This window comes from Tachypleus tridentatus, chromosome 13 (assembly GCF_004210375.1).
Source record: "Tachypleus tridentatus isolate NWPU-2018 chromosome 13, ASM421037v1, whole genome shotgun sequence".
NCBI lineage: Eukaryota > Metazoa > Arthropoda > Merostomata > Xiphosura > Limulidae > Tachypleus > Tachypleus tridentatus.
The window spans coordinates 167,605,317-167,625,993 of record NC_134837.1 but is presented as its reverse complement, the minus strand read 5'-3'; the positions used below and the strand labels follow the sequence as shown (position 1 = coordinate 167,625,993).

At 32.8% G+C, this 20,677-nt stretch overlaps 1 protein-coding gene across 1 annotated transcript; it reads right to left on the bottom strand.

The window, feature by feature from the left end:
* Nucleotides 1-1,351: 1,351 nt before the first annotated feature.
* LOC143236363 (fructose-bisphosphate aldolase-like) lies at nt 1,352-20,284 on the bottom strand. The gene is made up of 7 exons (XM_076474635.1): nt 20,128-20,284; nt 12,852-12,967; nt 10,967-11,164; nt 3,586-3,755; nt 2,802-3,060; nt 2,504-2,703; nt 1,352-1,982 (listed from the first exon to the last, which is right to left on the bottom strand). The coding sequence occupies exons 2-7, from the start codon at nt 12,958-12,960 to the stop codon at nt 1,890-1,892; spliced, it is 1,029 nt and encodes a 342-aa protein (XP_076330750.1). The 5' UTR covers nt 12,961-12,967; nt 20,128-20,284; the 3' UTR covers nt 1,352-1,889.
* Nucleotides 20,285-20,677: the final 393 nt, after the last annotated feature.

Below are 20,677 nucleotides of genomic sequence, written 5' to 3'. Positions count from 1 at the left end.
ATTCAAGAATAGCGAAGTACCTGTCGTTGAAAGATTTATTTTGGTTACAAATGGTAGAAAAAAAAACTTAAAAAGGCTGCCCTTGTTGGCGCAGTTCCTTTAAATCGAGGTTACGCTGTACATAATATATTACAAATCCACTTGAAATCAAGATCAGTATGTAACACATCATTGTTTTTATGGCAGTATTTTCAAAGGCATCAGTGTCGAAAAGAAAAATGTGATATGTTCAATTACAAAAATACAGAATGAAATAGTAATGTACTCTCATTCTCTGTAATGGGTCATTGGAAATAAACTTTAAACTTTAGAAAGATCCTTATTGATGAATATTAATAAACTGTATTTTGTTGCTCCATTTCTGAGGGAAACATAAATATGAACAGCATATTTCAACGTATCCTGCAATTTCAATAAAATACACTTAAGTAGTAAGTATAAATAACACTCTGTAACACAAATTTTGTTCCCGGATAGCATGTGCTATTTTTTAATTGCTCAAGTTGTAAAAGTACAAAAAATGACCATTATTCCCTTCAACCTTTGTTTTTGTGACCTAGATAATGACATTTAGAAATTAACATATTTTCTATGTAAAAACGGGCAAATTTGCATATTTCTATTTGCATAAGGTCTGAATAAAACAACATATGAATCAAGATTTACATATATTTATACAAAAAACATTTAGAAGCGAGTTTTTCGAGATTTACGACTGTAATATAAATCACTTTCACGTATCAGCCCCCCAATATAAACTTCTCATAATGTTTTCGTTATACGCTCCCAGGTCTCAAGAGTAAAGTTTGAAGAGAAAAATAGGTCTTTTGAATTTACTTTAGGCACAAGCAATTGGGAAATAACACTTTCTGCCCAGGAACAAGAAAAAGTGTGTGTGAGTGAGATACATGAATGAATATTGGAGAGTTTGTTACACTTTGATAACAAACTTGAATTCACTATTGTTACAATTACAAGGCAATTTATCAACTTATATTTAATTAAATTCTTCTATTAATTTTATGTAGTTAAAAAATAAGAGTTCCTGTAGGTGTAATATATTTAAAACTACAGGTTGAATTGATTTAACGGGAAATAACAATGGACTTGACAAAATAATTGTAAGACTTAAATTAAGTTCATTAGTGTTTTATAGTGCCTAGTTTAATTGCCTATAAACATTAACGTAAGTAATGTGATAATAGGTTTGGAGCTGTATTGATTATTGACAAACACTTGTGAAATTCTATATTCATAATGAAGTTAAAAAGCATCAACTGATAGTTGAATAATCAGTTAATTTTAATTATATTGTTATGTGTTTTATATATAGTTATCAAGAGACTGAAAACACTTTTCAAACTTTATTCCACAGCAATGAATATACAAGGTATACACCACTACAAAAGAAGAGAATGATGTCCAATTTTAAGCACTACTAGTAATTAGAATTATTGAATATCACATATTACACGTTTAAACTAGAATGGAACAGGTCAAGCATTTCTTTTCTTTACAAGCTATTCAACTAATGAATTTATAATGCACTTTATTACAACTTGTAATTTAATAATCTAAGGTACACCAACCAACAAACACTGTACACTGGGGAGTATAGAGTTCTACTTTAACTACACTGTTATACAACTATAGTTTTTGAAGATAACAGAGATCTCAGTTTCTACATATTTTATTGGTTACTATTTTTAGATACAATCTGATAGAATTTAAAAACCAATCATAAAGTGAAGAGAGAAAAATTTGGACCTAGACAAATATAGTCATAATGAAGAAAATTTCTTTAAATTTCTGAAACATTCATGCTGATACCATAGAAATAAACCTCATATAATGGAATTTGAAATTCACCAAGAAAGGTAGTTTTTTGTTTAGTATTCATGGTTTTTAATGAAGAGGATCTCTTCTGCTGCAGCACCAGTAACTCCACCTGTATACTTTCCAAGAGCTGCTTCACTATTGGCCTTTAACAAAGAAGAAAAAAAATTATTTAAACTTATGCATAATGAAAGCAACTTTCCCATAATATAAAACTAAAATTTTAAATCCAGCTAGGAAATGAGTAAATGTCTGTATAAAATTATAGAAATAAAAACTTCCTACCAGCTGGCAATGTTTCATAACATATGTATCTATAAATTGAAATTTGATCCTATTTTTTATATAGATCAGTTACTGTTTGTAATTTTTATTCTTCCTTTGATATAAGAAACTGCATTTTACTTTAATCAGAAATGAGGGCTCATGCAAGCAGAACTTGTAATAATTAAAATAAGACTGCCCATATGTAAAATTATTTACTGGAAGCAATACATACTAATTAAATGAGAGACAAGTGATGCATTGCTTACTACTTCATTAAAAGTATTACAATAACCAGAACTTGAATAATATTACCATCAACTGAATCACAAAATATTTTATAAATTACTACACACACAGATATTTAATCACTTTGAATTATGAACATAAAAAACATATATACTTTTGCTCTCTTCAGGAACTCTTCTTGTCCAGCCTTCACACTTTCTGTTTTTCCACTCCAGGCTTTCAAAGCACTTGCCTGGAGAGCACGTCCATAACTAAATGTTAAAGCCCAAGGTTTCTTTCCTGGATACTTGTTGATAGCATCAAGATTCACAGAAGCTTCTTCCTCAGACTGACCGCCAGACAGAAAAGTAATGCCTAATAAAAACTGAAGTTTAGTTACTACAAAACTAAACACAATTTTGTTATGTGACTGAAATAAAACAAATAAAAGTAAAATACCATGGTAGACTAACCAGGAACAGCAGCTGGAACAGTTCTCTGTAAAGCAGTCACAGTTGCTTTGGCAACATCTTGAGGTGTGTACTTTATAGGACAACTTTGACCAGCAGTTACCATGTTGGGTTTCAGAAGTGTACCTTCCAAGTAAACATGGTGGTCACTTAAAGCTTTGTACACTGCAGCAAGGACTTTCTCTGTGACCTTTTGGGCTCTCTCTAGATCATGGGTTCCATCAGGTAACACTTCAGGTTCAACAATAGGTACAATGCCAGCCTGTGAAAATGATAACATTATGTAAGTTGAAGAAATAAACACATTATTATTGGTTAGGTAATAAAGGGACTTTTAACATAAAATGTGTTGCTTTGGTAGATATATCTCAAACATGTTAGAAACTTTCTTTTTTGTGTTTCTTCTTTTTTACATAAAGAAATTATATTTCCAAATGTATTTGTAATTAAACTTTGTGAAAAACGAAAAATGTTTAATTAATTGCACTTTTTATATTTAGCCAACTGAACTGTGCATTTGGAGGGGCAGACTTGTTAAAACACTATGATATAAATTTTAATTAGGATAACCTGACTAATGTTTCCCAAAGACTTTGCTTAAAGTAGGCCTAATAAAGTGAATTTATGAAAACAAAAATGTTCAAACCTTTTGAGATCATGAATACCGTAAGATCCTTCAATTAAGCAATAAATAAATATTGCACTCTTTCCCACTGACCATCCAAAAGAACCCCCCCCCCCCATAATTGAGTTACCTTTATTAATAGAAAGAAACCAGATAACTCACTTGTTGGCAACATGTTGCATAACGAGCCAGAACATTGGCATTCTCCAAGATAGATAGAGGAGAGGGGTTGTGTTCTCTGATCTTTAAAACACACCTCCACTTAGCAAATAAACATCCTTGTTCTTTGTACTCTTGGCATCGTTTGGTCAAGTCATCCAGACCTGTGCAATTACATTAGTAATGTAATGCTAATTTGTAAATAAGTGTTATTTAAGAATCTGTAAATACCATCAGTTCAATTAATAAACCAAATATCCACTGGTGACAACTGTTAAACACATGTATCTCTTAGTTTCTAGCATATATACATTTGTTAACTGTATAAGATAATCTTGCCTATATAAAAACCACTTTGTGTCACTTTATGCTTGGTTTCTTAAAAATAAAAGTAATCACAAAAGCTAAGTTATCCAGGTGGAATAATTTGATCACTGTCTGCCCATTATGATTTTAGTGATGGGAGTGCAAGAGGATGTACTATGAAACCTTATAAGTGTAGTGAGTGTTGGTATAATAAACCTACAGTAGAGACATAGTGTGGAATCACTTAGCCTAGAGCCAAGTGTGTCAAATTTATCATGAAAGCAAAAATATCAATTCAGTTAACTTGCATCATTCTTGAATTAAGCTGTTTTCTGTTACATCAGCAAAGTTTTTAATAAAAAACAAACTTCTTTGATCAGTGAAGGTTTTAAATAAAGAAATGAACATTTTCTATTATTATTCTTTTTAATTTTGTTGTCTATACATTTCATTTTATACTTTCAGTACATAGACTAGCAACATTATTAGGTTGTACTTTTTGGCTACGCAACACGCCTGGCATGGCCAGGTGGTTAAAACACTCGACTCATGATCCGAAGGTCACGGGTTTGAATCCCTGTAACGCCAAACATGCTTGCCCTTTCATCCGTAGAGGCATTTAATGTAAAGGTCAAGCCCACTATTCTTTGGTAAAAGAATAGCTCAAAATGGCAGTGGGTGGTGATGACTAGCTGCCTTCCCTCTTGTCTCACACTACTAAACTAGGGACAGCTAGCGCAGATAGCCCTCGAGCAGCTTTGCGCGAATTTCAAAAATAAAATTCGAATCCCCGAAACAAAACATGCGTGCCCTCTGTAGTTGCTGTGCGTGCTAGGCCATCCTGGTGTAAATTGCTCGTCATTCAATGAATATCGGCCGAACCATAATTCGATGGAATTGTGATTGAAATGATAAAAACAAACAACGTGCATATATTTACATTCTATAACATCTCTGATTAGCCGATTTAGTTTTTTACTGGTTGATTTTGAAAATTCACTTTCCATAACTTTCATATATATCCATTCATTATATTGATTCCTGTTGCAATTACTTTATCGTGGCCCTTTTTAATTCAACTACTGATGCTACCTAACGAGAACCAAAATTATAACTTTGATCAGTCCTTGTAACATCTTGTCTCTAATTCTGCTACCAAAACACGAAAACAAAAACCTGAAATTGAGATAAACTGCCCTCTTTATTTGGGAAAAAAAAAAAAAAAAAAGCTAAAGAACATACTGAACTGAAAATACTTTATAAACTTCCTCTACAAGTGAAACCAACTTAATATTAACCACTTTATGTGCAATGACACTTAAACAGGTTACCTATTAGTTTTCTAAAGGTAGGCATTATTTCTGATCACAAGTTTTGACGTTTTGCTCAAAGTTAGTAAACCAACAAATAAAGAGGACCTCTTTCCTTACGTCTGAAAAGTATGTTTAATTTGATTCACTTATGGTTTCATTTACTGGCATTAGTGAAACGAATTTCATTTTCCATCCATATGGTTTCATTTACTGGCATTAGTGAAACGAATTTCATTTTCCATTCAGTATTAGTTCGACAGATCACCATGTCACGTATCCTTGAGCGAGTTACAACTACACCATCCACTTACTGGCATGGACACTTATGGCTTCTATGTAACGATAACCTAATCAAAACAAGGAAGGATGGAATTGTTGTATTGCCAAGAAAATATATTCTGTTTACATGATTTTTCAGACCTGATGAAGGCTGTTAAAAGTTCTGAAAAACTGGAAATATAATAAAGCTAATTTTATTTTATATGTTCTATTCCCGATTTCTGCATTGTTGTATTACTGTGAGCTGTGTGTATTTAATACTATCCTTACATTTTTTCTGAACGCTAGCTAGTTCTCTGAAACTTTTGAAATGTCCACATAGAAACGCCAATAGCTAGTTTCAGTTTGACAGCCAATTTACTCGCCATGACAGTGTGGAGTTTTAATAAAGAATTATCCAACTCAAGTTGTTAATGTTTTCAAGTAGGCATCAAATAATGCTTTGGAAATATGGATTATTTGTAGATTAGTTAAATTTATAAATGTATACGATTGATTTCTTTGTCATAATTAATGTATAAACTCTTTTTACAAATAAAATCAAATTATATATTTAAAAACGGTTGGTATGGGTAGAGAAGGCACTAATAGAGGAGCGAACAAAGTTTCGACCTTCTTCGGTCATCGTCAGGTTTACAAATAAATAAAGGGTTACTGACCACATATTTCTTTGTGAATCTGACAATAACCCAAGAAGGTCGAATCGTTGTTCGCTTCTCTATTAGTGCCTTCTCTACTCATACCAACAGTTTTAAAACACATAACTTTCTCTACAAATGGGTTTTCTCGTCATCACGAAATGAAATCAAAATTATAGTTAGCTTCGTCAGTGGGAATTATAACATTTTGCTTGTAGTTCTTATTTTTTATCTATAGGGTATTTCCTCAATTTTATGCGGGGTAATATAAATTTTATATATTAAATCCATAACACTTCCATTAAAAATCATCTTTGGGGATAACGTGTAATATAATTAAATTTCTAAATATATTAATCAATATTGTTTTCGATAGATGTTAGAATATTTTGCTTATTAGGCTCAGCGGTATGTATGCGGGCTTACAACGCTAAAATCCTGGTTTCGATACATGTGGTAGGCAGAGCACAGATAGCCCATTGTGTAACTTTGCGCTTCATTCGAAACAACTTATCATATCTTGTCTCTTTTTTTATTATTCATTTTTTAAATATTTCACAAAATAGTTTATCTTTTATAATTTCAAAGTTATCAGTTATCATGCCCGTAAAGTATGGGGGTTAAAGCATTTTGGAGAGAAACATACTCTCTCCGTGGAGCTTGGAGAAAAAATAAAAGAAATTAATTATGGATCGGATAAAGAGACAAAGAAATCACCGTAAGAATATCAAGATTAAGAATTGGCTTTTGTTTTTTCTTCACTCATTTTCTTACTGTCGGAGCGCGAGCGCATGCATGTCAGTAAACAGTTGAACAGTGGATGAAGCGAGATTATGCAATGACCAATGTAATTCGGTATCATTTTTTTTTCTTTGTCTTAAGATTACTCTAGTCATTTTCATTTCATTGATTTTTTTTCCATTTTTGTACTAATAAGTTTTTACCTTTTTCTCTTTTTAGTCTTTTTCATAATAAGTACAAAGATGCTGGGTAAAGGTGGTCGTCACAAAGTCAAATGTTTAAAATGAGAAAAAGTCATAAACAATGACTATAGAAATAGGTATCCATATTCAAAGCTGTCACAGTGATATGTTGAAGGCCGATAGAAGTCCAAAGTTCTCTGAAATCGTATTAGAGGGGCTAAAAAAGATGTCAAAGTTGTTTTTGTTGGGTTTTTTTTTGTTGTTGTTGTTGTTGTTCCGCTTAATCTTCCTCATTACTCATGGTGGAAATCAAAACTAATGAACAGTCAGTAGAAGCAGAGACTGATTCAAACTCTCAGACCAGTTTTGACAAAAGCCGAAAGCACTTTCGAAAGAGGCACAAGATTTTTAGGAAGAAACTTTTTGGAAAAGGTGGAACCTCTCATCATAAATCCTGATTTTTCCATGACGATTCAGAAAATGATCAAAATAAAACTATTCGGAAAGAGCAGTCGGCTGAAAAAGTTAGTGCTTTTGAACTTACTGGTCCACAACTTTCTGAATTCCCATCTTGGATTATTTACGGGATTCGCCAAACCGATCATTTCAAGCTGAGTGGAATAAAGAATTCCCTTTAGTATCTTATCATCAAGATTCTCATTCTGCAACTTGTTACCCTTGAGAAGTTTGCTCCAAAATCTCGTAAGACATTCACATTTGTTAAATGGTGAAAACCAAAAAGGTCGCAAAAGCACGCTACAACTGTAAGCCATCAAAATTCAGTGATAGCATGGATCCGTTCAAAAGCAACAAAAATTCATGAGAGCTCTGTACCAGTTCAAGCCAAAAACAAAGGTAAAATAAGTACAACTGAACAGACTTTATCTTTCAAAAGTGATACAAGCACTTATTTTTTTTGCCAAAAAAACATTGCCATTAATGGTGACCATGAAGATCGTATTAATGTATGTGATTCTTCTGATATAAATCGAGGAAATTTTCTTGAACTTTTGCATCTGCAGAGTAAGATTCTTCCATAGTTTAAGGAAAAGTTTACAGAGTTTGCTGGCCGTCATAAACAATGGTTGAGTTGAGATATTCAAAATGAAATTTTTATTCTGGTTGCAATGAACGTAAGAAAATAATAACTGATGAAATAAAATCCAGTGGTTTTTATTCCACCATCACAGCTGAAATCATGGATGTCAGTCGCGACGTGCAACTTTCTCTTTGCCTTCGCTACGTTTCAAAAGGTGTCATTAAAGGAAAGTTTTTAGGCTTCTTCTTGGCGAAATCAACGAAAGCTCAGGCCTTTTTTAATTGATTACAGCAACTTTAGTGCAACAGGGTCTCGATCTTTCTTTGATAGTTAGCCAAGGATACGACGGCACCAGTAACATGAAAGGTAAACATGATGGGCTTCAAAGTCTTATCAAAACTGTGGCTCCAAAATCAATTTATGTCCACTGTTTTGGTCACTTGCTTAATCTTGCTGTTCAAAAAGCCCTGAAAAAAACTCAATCACTGAGAATCACTAAGAACAATACAAACAATTTAGTCTTTTTGTCGAGGGATGTTTCGAACGTCACCAAATTTTTCATGAAAATAAAAAAGTCCAGGAGAGAAAATCATTCTACTTCAGTCTCAAAGTGAGACTCACTGGGCCCTGAGACATGCCACAAAGGCGACCTGGAAGAAACGTATTGAAGTTACAATTCTCGCCTTTTTAAAATTGTTTCAAATGATCCCAGCACTTTGGCCACGGGTAAAGGTCTTTAGTTTCAATCTGTAACTTAAAATTCATCTTCACTCTCCTTGTCTTGGAATAAACTTTAAGTGAAACTTCATCTTTGTCAACTTACCTTCAATCAGAAAAAGGATGTTTTTTGGCGATACAACAATCAACAACCTTAACTCACTAGAGAAGAACGAAGATTTTTCGAAGCTATGGGACTAAACCACAAATTTGATGGAAGACATAAGTGTAATAATTTAAGAAAGAACAAGATATAAGTTTCAAACTACTGACCATTCCTCGCTGCCAAATACCTACAGAGCGTATCTTAGAAATTGATTTGCATCTGCTACTGCAAATTTTAATAGTTGAAATTCTCATGCAAGAGTCGCCATCTTCTTTTCTACTGTTCAAGCCTTTGAAGAGCAAGTTCAATCTCGTTTCAATGAAAATGATCAAAATATTATTTGTGGTCTATCTTCTGCCATAATGCAACCAGAAAAAGAAAATGCTACAGATGATGTATCATTACTTTGTGACGTTTATGGACTGAATGATAATCAGTTATCTTCAGAAAGAAAGGTTGTGATTGGTTTTCTTGATCAAGAGAAACAAAATCCCCATTTGTCTTCGGGATATAATTTGTCAAATGGATTTATGAGAATAGCATCTCTCAACTCCTCTAACTTACTCTCAGTTAGCGCAGATATTCACCACTGTTCCATCCACATCCTGTTGTGCTGAAAGATCATTCTCTACTTTACGTCGAATCAAACTTACATTCTACCATTGGAAAGAAAGACTGTCTCATGTCGCTATTTCGAATATTGAAAGAGAAGTAACAAATTTTGTAATGGAGAAGAAAATGATCAATGATTTTGCTCATCAGAAGAATCGTAAAAAACTTATTGCTTATTTGAATTTTATTTGGTCTTATGTTATATGCGTTAGAAAAGTAAAAATACTAGCTACAATAAAAAAATTTATGTTTACGGTTTTTTATTCGTAAAAAGCATATATATTGTTACTTTATGAGGGGAATTAGGGTACTGAAAATTTATGTTTACGCTTTTTTGATTCTTAATAACAAAGATATGATGTTACTTTCTTGAAGGGGTAAGGGTACTGACGCCTCAGTTGGGAATTCTGTCCTGCGAGCCTGCCAGTAATATGTTTATGAAAAGTATCCGTAAATAAACTAATTTCACACTCACAAGATAAATTATTAACTTCATCTACATTTAAAGCAATTAAAAAACTTTCATAACTATATGATAGTGGACCAGTTGGGACTTTGTCTTTGTAACTAACGACAGACTTTACGTTTATACAAGGAAAATTATTATTTTTTAATGGATTGGTGAATAATTTTAGAAATTTGCTAGTCATTGAATACTTTATATTTAATTACCATAAATATGAAGGTTTAATTACCAGTTTCTCTTTTTCAAAGTTTGATAAATTATTAACTTTTAATCAATATTTTATAACATCTACAAGTAAGTGCTTTACTTGATCGTTTCGAAAAACAAAATGTTTTATTACATTAATTAATGTTCTTATTTTAGAAAGATTAAGTTGATAAATCTTTTTGACAAAATAATGACCATGCATGGCCAAGCGTGTTAAGGCGTTCGACTCGTAATCTGAGGGTCGCGTGTACGAATCTTCGTCGCACCAAACATGCTCACCCTTTCAGCCTTGGGGGCGTTATAGTGTGACGTCAATCCCACTATTCGTTGGTAAAAGAGTAGTCCACGAGTTGGCGGTGATGACTAGCTGCCTTTCCCCTAGTCTTACACTGCAAAATTAGGGACGGCTAGCGCAGATAGCCCTCGTGTAGCTTTGCGCGAAATTCAAAAAACAACAAACAAACAACTACACTGCTAAGATAGGGACGGCTAGCGCAGACAGCCCTCGTATAGCTTTGCGCGAAGTTCAAAACAAACCAATTTGTCATCCTTCTCGTGGTGTGTTTTGAATTTAGTAGTATATTTCAGAGGCATAGAAAGATAACAGCACAATTTATTGAGTGCCAGTGTAGATAAAGAAACTAAAGACGCTGTCCTTATTCAAGAATAGCGAAGTACCTGTCGTTGAAAGATTTATTTTGGTTACAAATGGTAGAAAAAAAACTTAAAAAGGCTGCCCTTGTTGGCGCAGTTCCTTTAAATCGAGGTTACGCTGTACATAATATATTACAAATCCACTTGAAAACAAATGGTGTTCCATCACTTGTCTTCTGATATACAGTTTCATGAAAAAGGATGACCCCACTGATGTAATCTTTCATTATTTCATTGCTTGTAAACAGCAACTCACGATACTGTCTCCTGTTTTCTTCTGTGTTCTCAACACCAATTCCTGCCAACCTTTTTCCCATTGTGGCTAGTAAAAGTAATCAAGTTTGTTTTTTAAAAAATATGTTTATGCTTCATGGTAGCTTTGTAGTTAGAACCAAATAATTTTCTTGGAAGAAAAAATGCACAACTAGAAACTTGTACAAAGTAATAAAAACAACTGGTTTGATTCCAAATAACTAAGAAATGCCAAGTTAAAAAAAAAATCCTATCCTTTTCTATTGCCATACTTAGTATAGTAATAAAACTTTGTAAATGAACTAGTTATGAAAATTATGAAACTGTACAATGTTTCAACATTACTAAATCTTGGAATGCATAAAAATCCAACTTAGAGTGAAGTTAGCTTTGTCTTGTTTGAAAAATTAATGATCAGAATAGATAACTATTCAAATGAACTGTCTTGTTCTAGGATATATTAAATAAATCTTATGCAAAACTTTATGATTCAACTTATGTTGACAGAAATGTTTAATATTCAGATATAAGAACTGGTATACAATTCATTTGCCACAGACTTTTTTATATTTCTTTACAGCTCATCATGGTATTAAAACCACCTTAATATGTTATTTGTGGTGTATTCTTGATACATTAAAAGTAAGTAACTGTAGTGAGAAAATGTCCGTATTCAGTAAAACTACTTTGATGTACAAGACAGATTTTTCCATGCAATGCATAATAAATAGAGAGAACCATACACAGAAAGTTCAGTTAAGGTATTTGGTTTTGCCAGAACACACACAAAAAAAATGTTAACACTTCACATGCTATGTTTAACTCCACTTGCAATAATAAATGAGCTATATTGTCCTTCAGAGAACCTACTGCTTTTATGAGCCATTTCTATACTGTGAAAAGCTTGGCAGAATAATGCTCTGATTTTCAATAGTCAACATTTGAAAACAAATATTCCACTTTTTGGCTAGATGCTGAAGAAGGTAACATTCATTGTTCACTTAAAAGGATATTCCAAATTTAAATTTAACAGAAATTATGTATGTTTACTTGTTTCTAAACTAGATTAATTTTCAGACAATCATATTACAAATAGTACAAATTCATCATGTCAAGACATTACCAATTCATTTGATTCTGAAAATGTATCACTGCTACATCAGGTATCTTCAATTTCTTAGGGTAACCTTTTTAATACTGTGCTATCTGATGCACAGAATAAGACATCTGAAACCCTTTAAAGATCTGACCTGACCTGACAATTTAATAATTAGTGTCAAAATATTCTCCATGTTCCTGTGTAAAAGTTGTGTGTCAACTACATTAATTACATATACAGGATAAGAGAAATTACTATACAGTTGGTACTAATGTACATGTTACAAAACACATTGAAACCAATATAATTATTGTTTAATCTAGAATAATAATAAGAAATTAAGAACTACATCTCAAATGAGTATACAATCCCTTTTGTCTCATTCTGTACAAAAAAAATGTGCAGTTTTTATATGACATTCTTTTAACATAAATTTAGTCTTTTATAACTTTGTAAATCATAATGACAAAGCTTTGCCTCACTATTCAAACTTTAAAAACAAGTAATCTCTAGAGCTCATGCCTAATTTTAGTCATCTACTGAAATTTTTTTCAAAGTTAGGAACTGCTTCAAGAATTATGTAATTTAGTTTGTTTCAAATGCAGTATTTTTACACAACTGATTTATATTAAGTACGTATAAAATCTTTGTAACATACATGTGCTTTCATCAGCAGCTAGAATTCCTTTACCAGGAGCAACTATAGCCTCAGCTGTTTGTCGTAACTTAGTTTGTTCTTCTTCACTTAAGTAGTTGAAGTGTGCCATGGTTATTCTGAAATAATCATAATCAAACACACTAAGAGTTTCCTACAGAATCTCATGTCTCTTTATTTCTAAAGAATTAACTGAATGACATTTTAGACTGTATAGTTTCTCTTCGTTCACACCAAAATGAAAAACCTTAACACATAGTATCAAACATATTTCACATGTTTCTCACACCTTGGGTTGAAACTAATTTCTGTTTTTCCCCAACCAATATGTGTTATTCACTGACTATTTGATGTATGCTTGTAATGCACCAGCAAACTATAACATGTAATAACATGCAAAATTGCATAACAATTAAATACTATACCACTACATGTCAAGTTTCTCACTTTGTTCTTACACAATGATACTCCCCACATCAGACAAAAACTACTACTTGTACCAAATGAAACTTTTAATTGATAGAAATACACTATTTTTAATTCCAATATAGTCTTTTGATTTAAACACAACAGCAAATGGTAAAACACCATCCATACTAACACTAAATAATTAGTAATGAATATTTTCAGTAAAGTTCATCGTCTATGAAAAAAACAAAAGAATTTTATTGAAATTTTAGTTAAAAATAAGCTATCATCACAGAGTAGCTTTTATTAAACTATATTTTCTTAGTGTAAGGGATTTACCTCTCTCTCTCTCTAGAAGATTGTATGGATTATAATAAGGTTAAAGTAGCTATTCTCAAAGCACACGAGTTAGTAGTGGAAGCTTATGGCCAAAAATGTCGAGGTTATCACAAAACAGATGATCAAACTTATATGGAATTTGTCCACAAAAAAAAGAGGTTTGTTTTGATTGGTGGTGTAATTCTGTACATACTGACAACAGTTTCGACAAATTAAGACAATTATGTCTACTTGAGGAATTTAAATGCTGTACAAATGGTAACCTAAAAACTTGTTTATATGAAAAGAAAGTTAAAACACTACAGGAAGCAGCTGCTCTTTACAATGATTACACTTTCAAATATAAGATGACTTTTCAATAAAAAAAAAAAATACCCGCCATCTCAGCAAAGACTAATACCTGTTGAATCCACTAAAGTTGAGGATTCTTCTAAAAACTTTATCTCCTCTAGTTCAAAATCTTTTGACAGTTAGGATCAAACTTCATCAAAGTGTGTTTGCCATTTTTGTAAAAAAAACAAAACTGGTTATGTTATGCCCGATTGTTGGCATCTGAAAAAGAAAAAGAGGCAGCACCCAATATGAACTTAGTTTCATCAGATCACCCAATGTTGTTAATTTGGCCAATGATGAAAAAACAACTAATGTAGTTAGGGAGGAATCTAGACCTTTAGTCACTGTTGGTTCTGTGTCTGACAAATGATACTGCTAATTGTATACCCGTACGTATTTTACGTTACACTAGGGCGACTCAGTCATAGTTACTAGATGGTGTATTGCCTATAGATGCAACTTCCGCCACTGGCGAGTCTGTTATTGCACAGTGTATTGAGGATAGCTTTGTTAATGTTCCTCTTCATAACATTCACTTAAAATCAGACCTAGTTGCGGAATCAGTTGTGGATGGAGTAAGACCTATTCCGCCAATTAAGGATGTATCATTACTGTTTGGAAATGATATGGCTAGGAGAAAAGTTATTGTCGAATCCAAAACAGTTAGCAAACCGGTCACCGTTTCATCTAAGGATGATGTTGTTGTTGTTGAAAAGAATCCAGACGTGTTTCCCTCATGTACTGTGAATCGAACTCAGGCTAAAAACATAAGCCAAAATGATAACATGTGTGTTAGCACTTTCACGTGCTAAGTAATATATTATTATAAGGTTATTTATATTGTGGTATATATTGTCATAATTGTTGAACTTGTACAGTTCTTTGACAATTTAGTTTTTAATGCATTGTTATTAATGTGTATATGTATATTATTAATATTTTAGTTAAAAATTGTCATTAGAGGGAGGTGTAATGCTATACGCTCATTTTAATACCTTCGCGTGTTTCAATTTGTTGAATGTGAGTGCGTTAAGTCCCGCCTGTTCTCCAAATTCTTAGAAGATTATCGGGAGTAAGAACCAACAATATTTGTTTTACATAAACGCTAGCACCTCTACTACCATTGTTCAACGTTCTAGAATCTCGAGTGATCCGTATAAAAGCAGCTAGACGAAATATAATTACACTATGTAACACAAATTTTGTTCCTGGATAGTATGTGTTATTTCTTAATTGCTTATGTTGTAAAAGTACAGAAAATGGCCATTATTCCCTTCAAACTTTGCTTTTGTGTCCTGGATAATGAAATTTAGAAATTAATCTATTTTCTGTGTAAAAACAGGCAAATTTGCACATTTTCATTTACATAAAGTCTGAATAAAACAACATATTAATCAAGATTTACATGTATTTATACTAAAGTTATACAAAAATGAGCAAAAATGTTTAGAAGTGGGTAGTTTTTCGAGATTTACGGCTGTAACGTAAATCACTTTCACGTATTAGCCCCTAAATATAACCTCTTATAATGTTTTCGTGATATGCTCCCAGGTCACAAGAGAAAAGTTTGAAGAGAAAAATAGGTCTTCTCCATTTACTTTAGGCATAAGCAATTGGGAAATAACACCTTCTGCCCAGGAACAAGAAAAAGTAAAAAATTTGTTTCATAGTGTTATTATTATTTGTCAGCTACAGTAAGTATACCCTTAGCTTCAGAAGCTATACTATCAGTATAAGTCCGCAGAGATACCGCTATGCCACTGTGAGGCAGTGCTTATCTGTAAAAAAATATTGCTTAGTTATAAAAATTTTACCCAGTTATGATTGATGAAGATCGTCGAAGTAATTTCCGAGATTCGAGTTTTGGACGTATACATTGCAAGCTCGACTATAATAAAATTCTAAGCATGCCATCGCAATATTTAACGGTCAAGAATTATGTGTAATATATGCATAAGCACACACACACTCGTCTGCATGTATGTGCATGTTTAATTAGCGTATTATTAATTTGTAAGACATCGTGTTAATAAATAAAAATAGCAACAAAAAGTTTAAAATATAAAAAGGTTTTCCAGTGGCAAAGTGGTAGGGCTCAGGTATTACAGAACTGAAATCAGGGATTTGATCCTTTCGACAGATACACAACTTTATGCTAAAACAAAGTTTGCGATGCTTAGAACCAAAGTTCTTACAGTAATATCATGTGTAAAATTTAGATTCTGGTTGATTAAAATCTATTTCTAAACAAAAGTGCATGTTAGGTTTAAAGGCAAAATAGGCTTCTCGTACACATCTATACTACTAAAACAGTCTGTGTGTGTGTGTGTGTCTGCGCCAAAGCTCCAAGACGAAAGACTAGAAACCTGAAACTTTCCACACATATTAGGCCCGGCATGGCCAAGCATGTTAAGGCGTGCGACTCGTAATCTGAGGGTCGCGGGTTCGCATCCCCGTCGCGCCAAACATGCTCGCCCTTTCAGCCGTGGGGGCGATATAATGTGACGGTCAATCCCATTATTCGTTGATAAAAGAGTAGCCCAAGAGTTGGTGGTGGGTGGTGATGACTAGCTGCCTTCCCTCTAGTCTTACACTGCTAAATTAGGGACGGCTAGCACAGATAGCCCTCGAGTAGCTTTGTGCGAAATTCAAAACAAACAAACAAAACACACATACTAAGAGAACTCAGATAATGTACTCCAGGGTATTATTTTTCATTCAAACATTCTGGCCAATATTTTGGTTTACAATTTTGTCCCATAGTCCTTAACCTACGTATAGAGAGAAGTATATGCTGTCATTTGTCGATTGATACATTAAATGGTTAGTAAATAAGTTTTTAGTAATAATAAGAGAAAAAAAAGAAACGAATAAAAATTTCGCACAGTAATCATGATTACATGAAATAACTACGGTACACAACATTAATTGTTGTGTAACAGATTTACTGCTATATATTTATTTTAATACCTATGTTTGTTTTAGTTTAATGCATGTAACGTATATTGTTAAATGTGTATTGCGGAAGACCCGCCTGGTTGTCTAAAAACTTTTAGCGATTCTCAAGTGTAAAAGTCAACAATGTACGATGTGTATGTGTGCATATAAAATACGAGTGAGCAGCAGTATTTTTGCCAGCTGAAATTTCGAGAACCTCGTCCAATGAGTATTAAAGGTAGTTATCACAACACGCGGTGAAATAAAGGGTGTTTGGAAAGACATTGTGCACTTATATATTTATTAACAGACATGTTTCAATGTAGAATACAGGAGGTAAATATGAATGACAATTATAAACAATGTTGAAAGTGACCCCTGTTGACATCAATACAGGCCTGGATCCTTCTTATTTTGTTTCTAAACACCGCTATCAGTTGCTGGCTTGAAACAGACTGAATACAATATGATTACAAAACTGCACAGTGACTTTCCGAACACCCTATAATTTAATATATTGTTGGTTTGCTACAGTTAGTATATTATAAGCCTTGGAAGCTATATTTGTACTAAACGCTTATCAATCAGAAGACGACGGGTATTTGACCAGAACTTTTATATATTTCAAACATTCCAACCTGTTTAACTTCAGTGAATTAACTTTGGATGTTAGTATTTCTACGAGGATATTAGATATCGCGTCGGAGAAATGTCATCTTGCAAACGGCGTGAGACAAGCTATTAAGAAACGGATAACAATATCAACACAAAATTTGTTTCTCGTGAACCCTCGATAAAATATTCGATTCCAAACCAGATAGAAGACTCAGTGCTGTTTTATATAAATGATTATTTGTAATAATTATTATTATAAATTATATTGTTGTTTGTATATTACGATATATTTGTGTTAAGAAGAAAATTCTGTGTATCAAACTTGTTGGCAAATGTCATAATTTTCATACATATTGACATTCAATTAACTTCTATCTTTAAATTAAAATTTCCGGCTATTTGAAATCTTTGGCCAGGTGGTTAGGGCTCTGGGCTCGTAATTTGAGGTTCACGGGTTCGAACCCTCGTCACATCAAACATGCAAGCCCTTTCAGCTGTGGGTATTATAATATGACGGTCAATCCCACTATCCATTGGTAAAAGAGTCATACGAGTTGGCAGTGGGTGGTAATGACTAGTTGCCTTCCCTATATTCTTACACTTCTAAATTAGGGACGGCTAGATCAGGTAGACCTCGAGTAGCTTTGCGCGAAAAAACAAACAAACAAAACCACTTTGATATTTTAAAACATAGCGTACACAACATAATAAATCGTAGACTAGTCTGAGATAAATTATAATATGTAACACAATAAGACTCAATCAAACAAGCGAACTCGTGGAAAAAGTAAACACATAAACAGAGTTTATTAGTTAAAGGAAATACATGCGACACAGAATCCCCCCCATCTAATTTCATATTCATAGAATACTTGGACACAGTATGTATTTCTTTTAAGTATTAGTTCCTTTATGCATCTGACATGTATTGTTGCAAGAAAAGTGAAATTTCGATCCCTTAATTCTGTTGAGAACAGCTAAACATTGGCGAGTTTCATATAATTTTGATATGGTTAGCGTGTTTCGTAGAAACTCGATGTTAGATTTGCCCATACGTTGATAGAAACAGTAACAACGTTACAGTGTTAATAAACACGTCTAAATCACTATGCAAGCACGAACGAATGGTAAATGAAATTTCGTCAATTACAGTTGAAGAAGCAAAAATCTGATCAACTTTTTTATTAAAATACAGTTTCTTAAATTTCTTTTTATTAATAGTCGAAATTCAATGTAGCCTTCCATTTTCGCCAAACAAGTGGCGTTATATCTTCAGCAACGTCTTGAAGATGTGTGAGAGGGGTTACGCAGTTGAATCCTAATTTTAAGAGAAAGATAAGAAGTTGTGTACATTACTTGTAGTACCATTAGCGACTAAGACTTGGTTGAAATGTACCCCTACTATTGAACTTGTGCCTATAACTGTACGACTTTGGGCAAGTTGTAGTATTGGTAACCTGTAGCAAACGTTAGGGTAAAAGGTTAAACTACTTTGTTGGTGGTCTGGAGTTTTTTATTATTGTCACTAAATAACGAAATTCGGTCCTCAAATCAACAATTTAAATCACTTTAAACGACTCGAGCAAATTCTCCAAAATTCAAATGACATCTCCTTTTGGTTAGTGTTTCAATAAAAAGTCAAAAGGTAAGTTTAATTTTAATGAAGGTGTCCATCCTTCTTACGTTATATGAAGTATTGAAGGTATCGCGAAATAAAATTTTCAACACATATATGTTTTAAGATAAAAACAGTCATTACATCCTTACTCACACAAAAGTATTCGGGGAATCAATGAAATAAAACACCACATATACTTTTATGCTACCTTAGAATTTATTTGGAAAATAATACGAGAAGACAAGTTTAATATTAACTTACTAAGAAAAGACAGGCTAGACTACAATAGTTATTTCTTTCTGTATTACTGTTAATGTTACTATTACTAAAAATAGTTTCATTCTTTTAACAAGGAATTTGAGTTATGGAATGAATTGCTGTTGGCCATAGTAGAGGCCAAACTTTTACTATTTTTAGGATAATTAATGATTTATTTAAGAAATAGAGGGTTGGTCTCAATTTACGTTTCCTGAACTTGCTGAAGCTTAGCGAAAAGAAGGTATAGAACTTGTATTTTTAGGACAGCTCTGTAAAGCTAAGTGGTCCTTGTTCAATACTATAATTGACGTGTGTTATGTTGACGGATATTAAAATCGTTTCCAATGGAAGGGACTTTCTGAGCATTATCACTAATATTAACAGTAAAACTTATAGTATTAGATGTAACAGGAAATTAAAAATTCATGTTTTAATTTATGGGTACAGTACGATAGAGTAACCAATTATAATCGAGGTAGTACAGTATTCATATTATAATATTATACTACACAAATACAAACACTTTAGCCTATCATGAATTTTAAGAATATATGCCAATTAAAGAAATAATAATGTGTGTGTGTGTTTTTCTTATAGCAAAGCCACATCGGGCTATCTGCTGAGTCCATTAAAGGGAATCGAACCCCTGATTTTAGCGTTGAAAATACGTAAAATTACCGCTATACCAGCAGAAGACAAAGAAATATGAAAGACAACTATTATCTTACACAATTTCAGATGGGAGGAAGAAAGCGAAATGTATATACTTACCAAAAGATGTAACTGGTAGTAGTGAAAAGAGGCGACAGATACAACAATGTACAAACAAACAATCTCTGAAACTGTCAACCCTTCGCCTCAACACTATACTACGGAAAATTTTGAAGGTCACCTTATGTGAAAACGTGCGATAAAACTTTGAATGCTGATTGGGTAATGGGAAAAACGATGTCCAATGAAATTTCTCTCTTTCGCATGTCTGGTATGATATTCTTTGGATGATGTAACTTATCCGCAAAGCATGTATGTGTTGCTGGTTTAGCTTAATTTTTATCATTTCTGTAGGCGGCGGAAAGAAGGAATCAGTATAATTTAATACATTAAATAATAAAAATGTTTATACATTTTGAATCATGTAATAATGAAAGAAGTAATTTATTAAAAATTACAGCCGAAATTTGGAACTGTATGCTGTAAGAGAGTTAAGAGTCATCAGTACCATGCTGTATATCATTAAAATTTAAATGTTTTAGAATACCTCGATGTTTTAGTTCAAATAATCAGTAGAAGTATTTGAATGTTTGACTATGCTCTTCAAAGA

Coding starts and splice junctions, on each gene's coding strand:
- LOC143236363 (XM_076474635.1), bottom strand. CDS start 12,960: ATGGCACACTTCAACTACTTAAGTGAAGAAGAACAAACTAAGTTACGA. Junction 11,165..12,851: donor AGCTGCTGATGAAAGCACAT/GTATGTTACAAA, acceptor TACTTTTACTAG/CCACAATGGGAAAAAGGTTG. Junction 3,061..3,585: donor ATGCAACATGTTGCCAACAA/GTGAGTTATCTG, acceptor TCATTTTCACAG/GCTGGCATTGTACCTATTGT.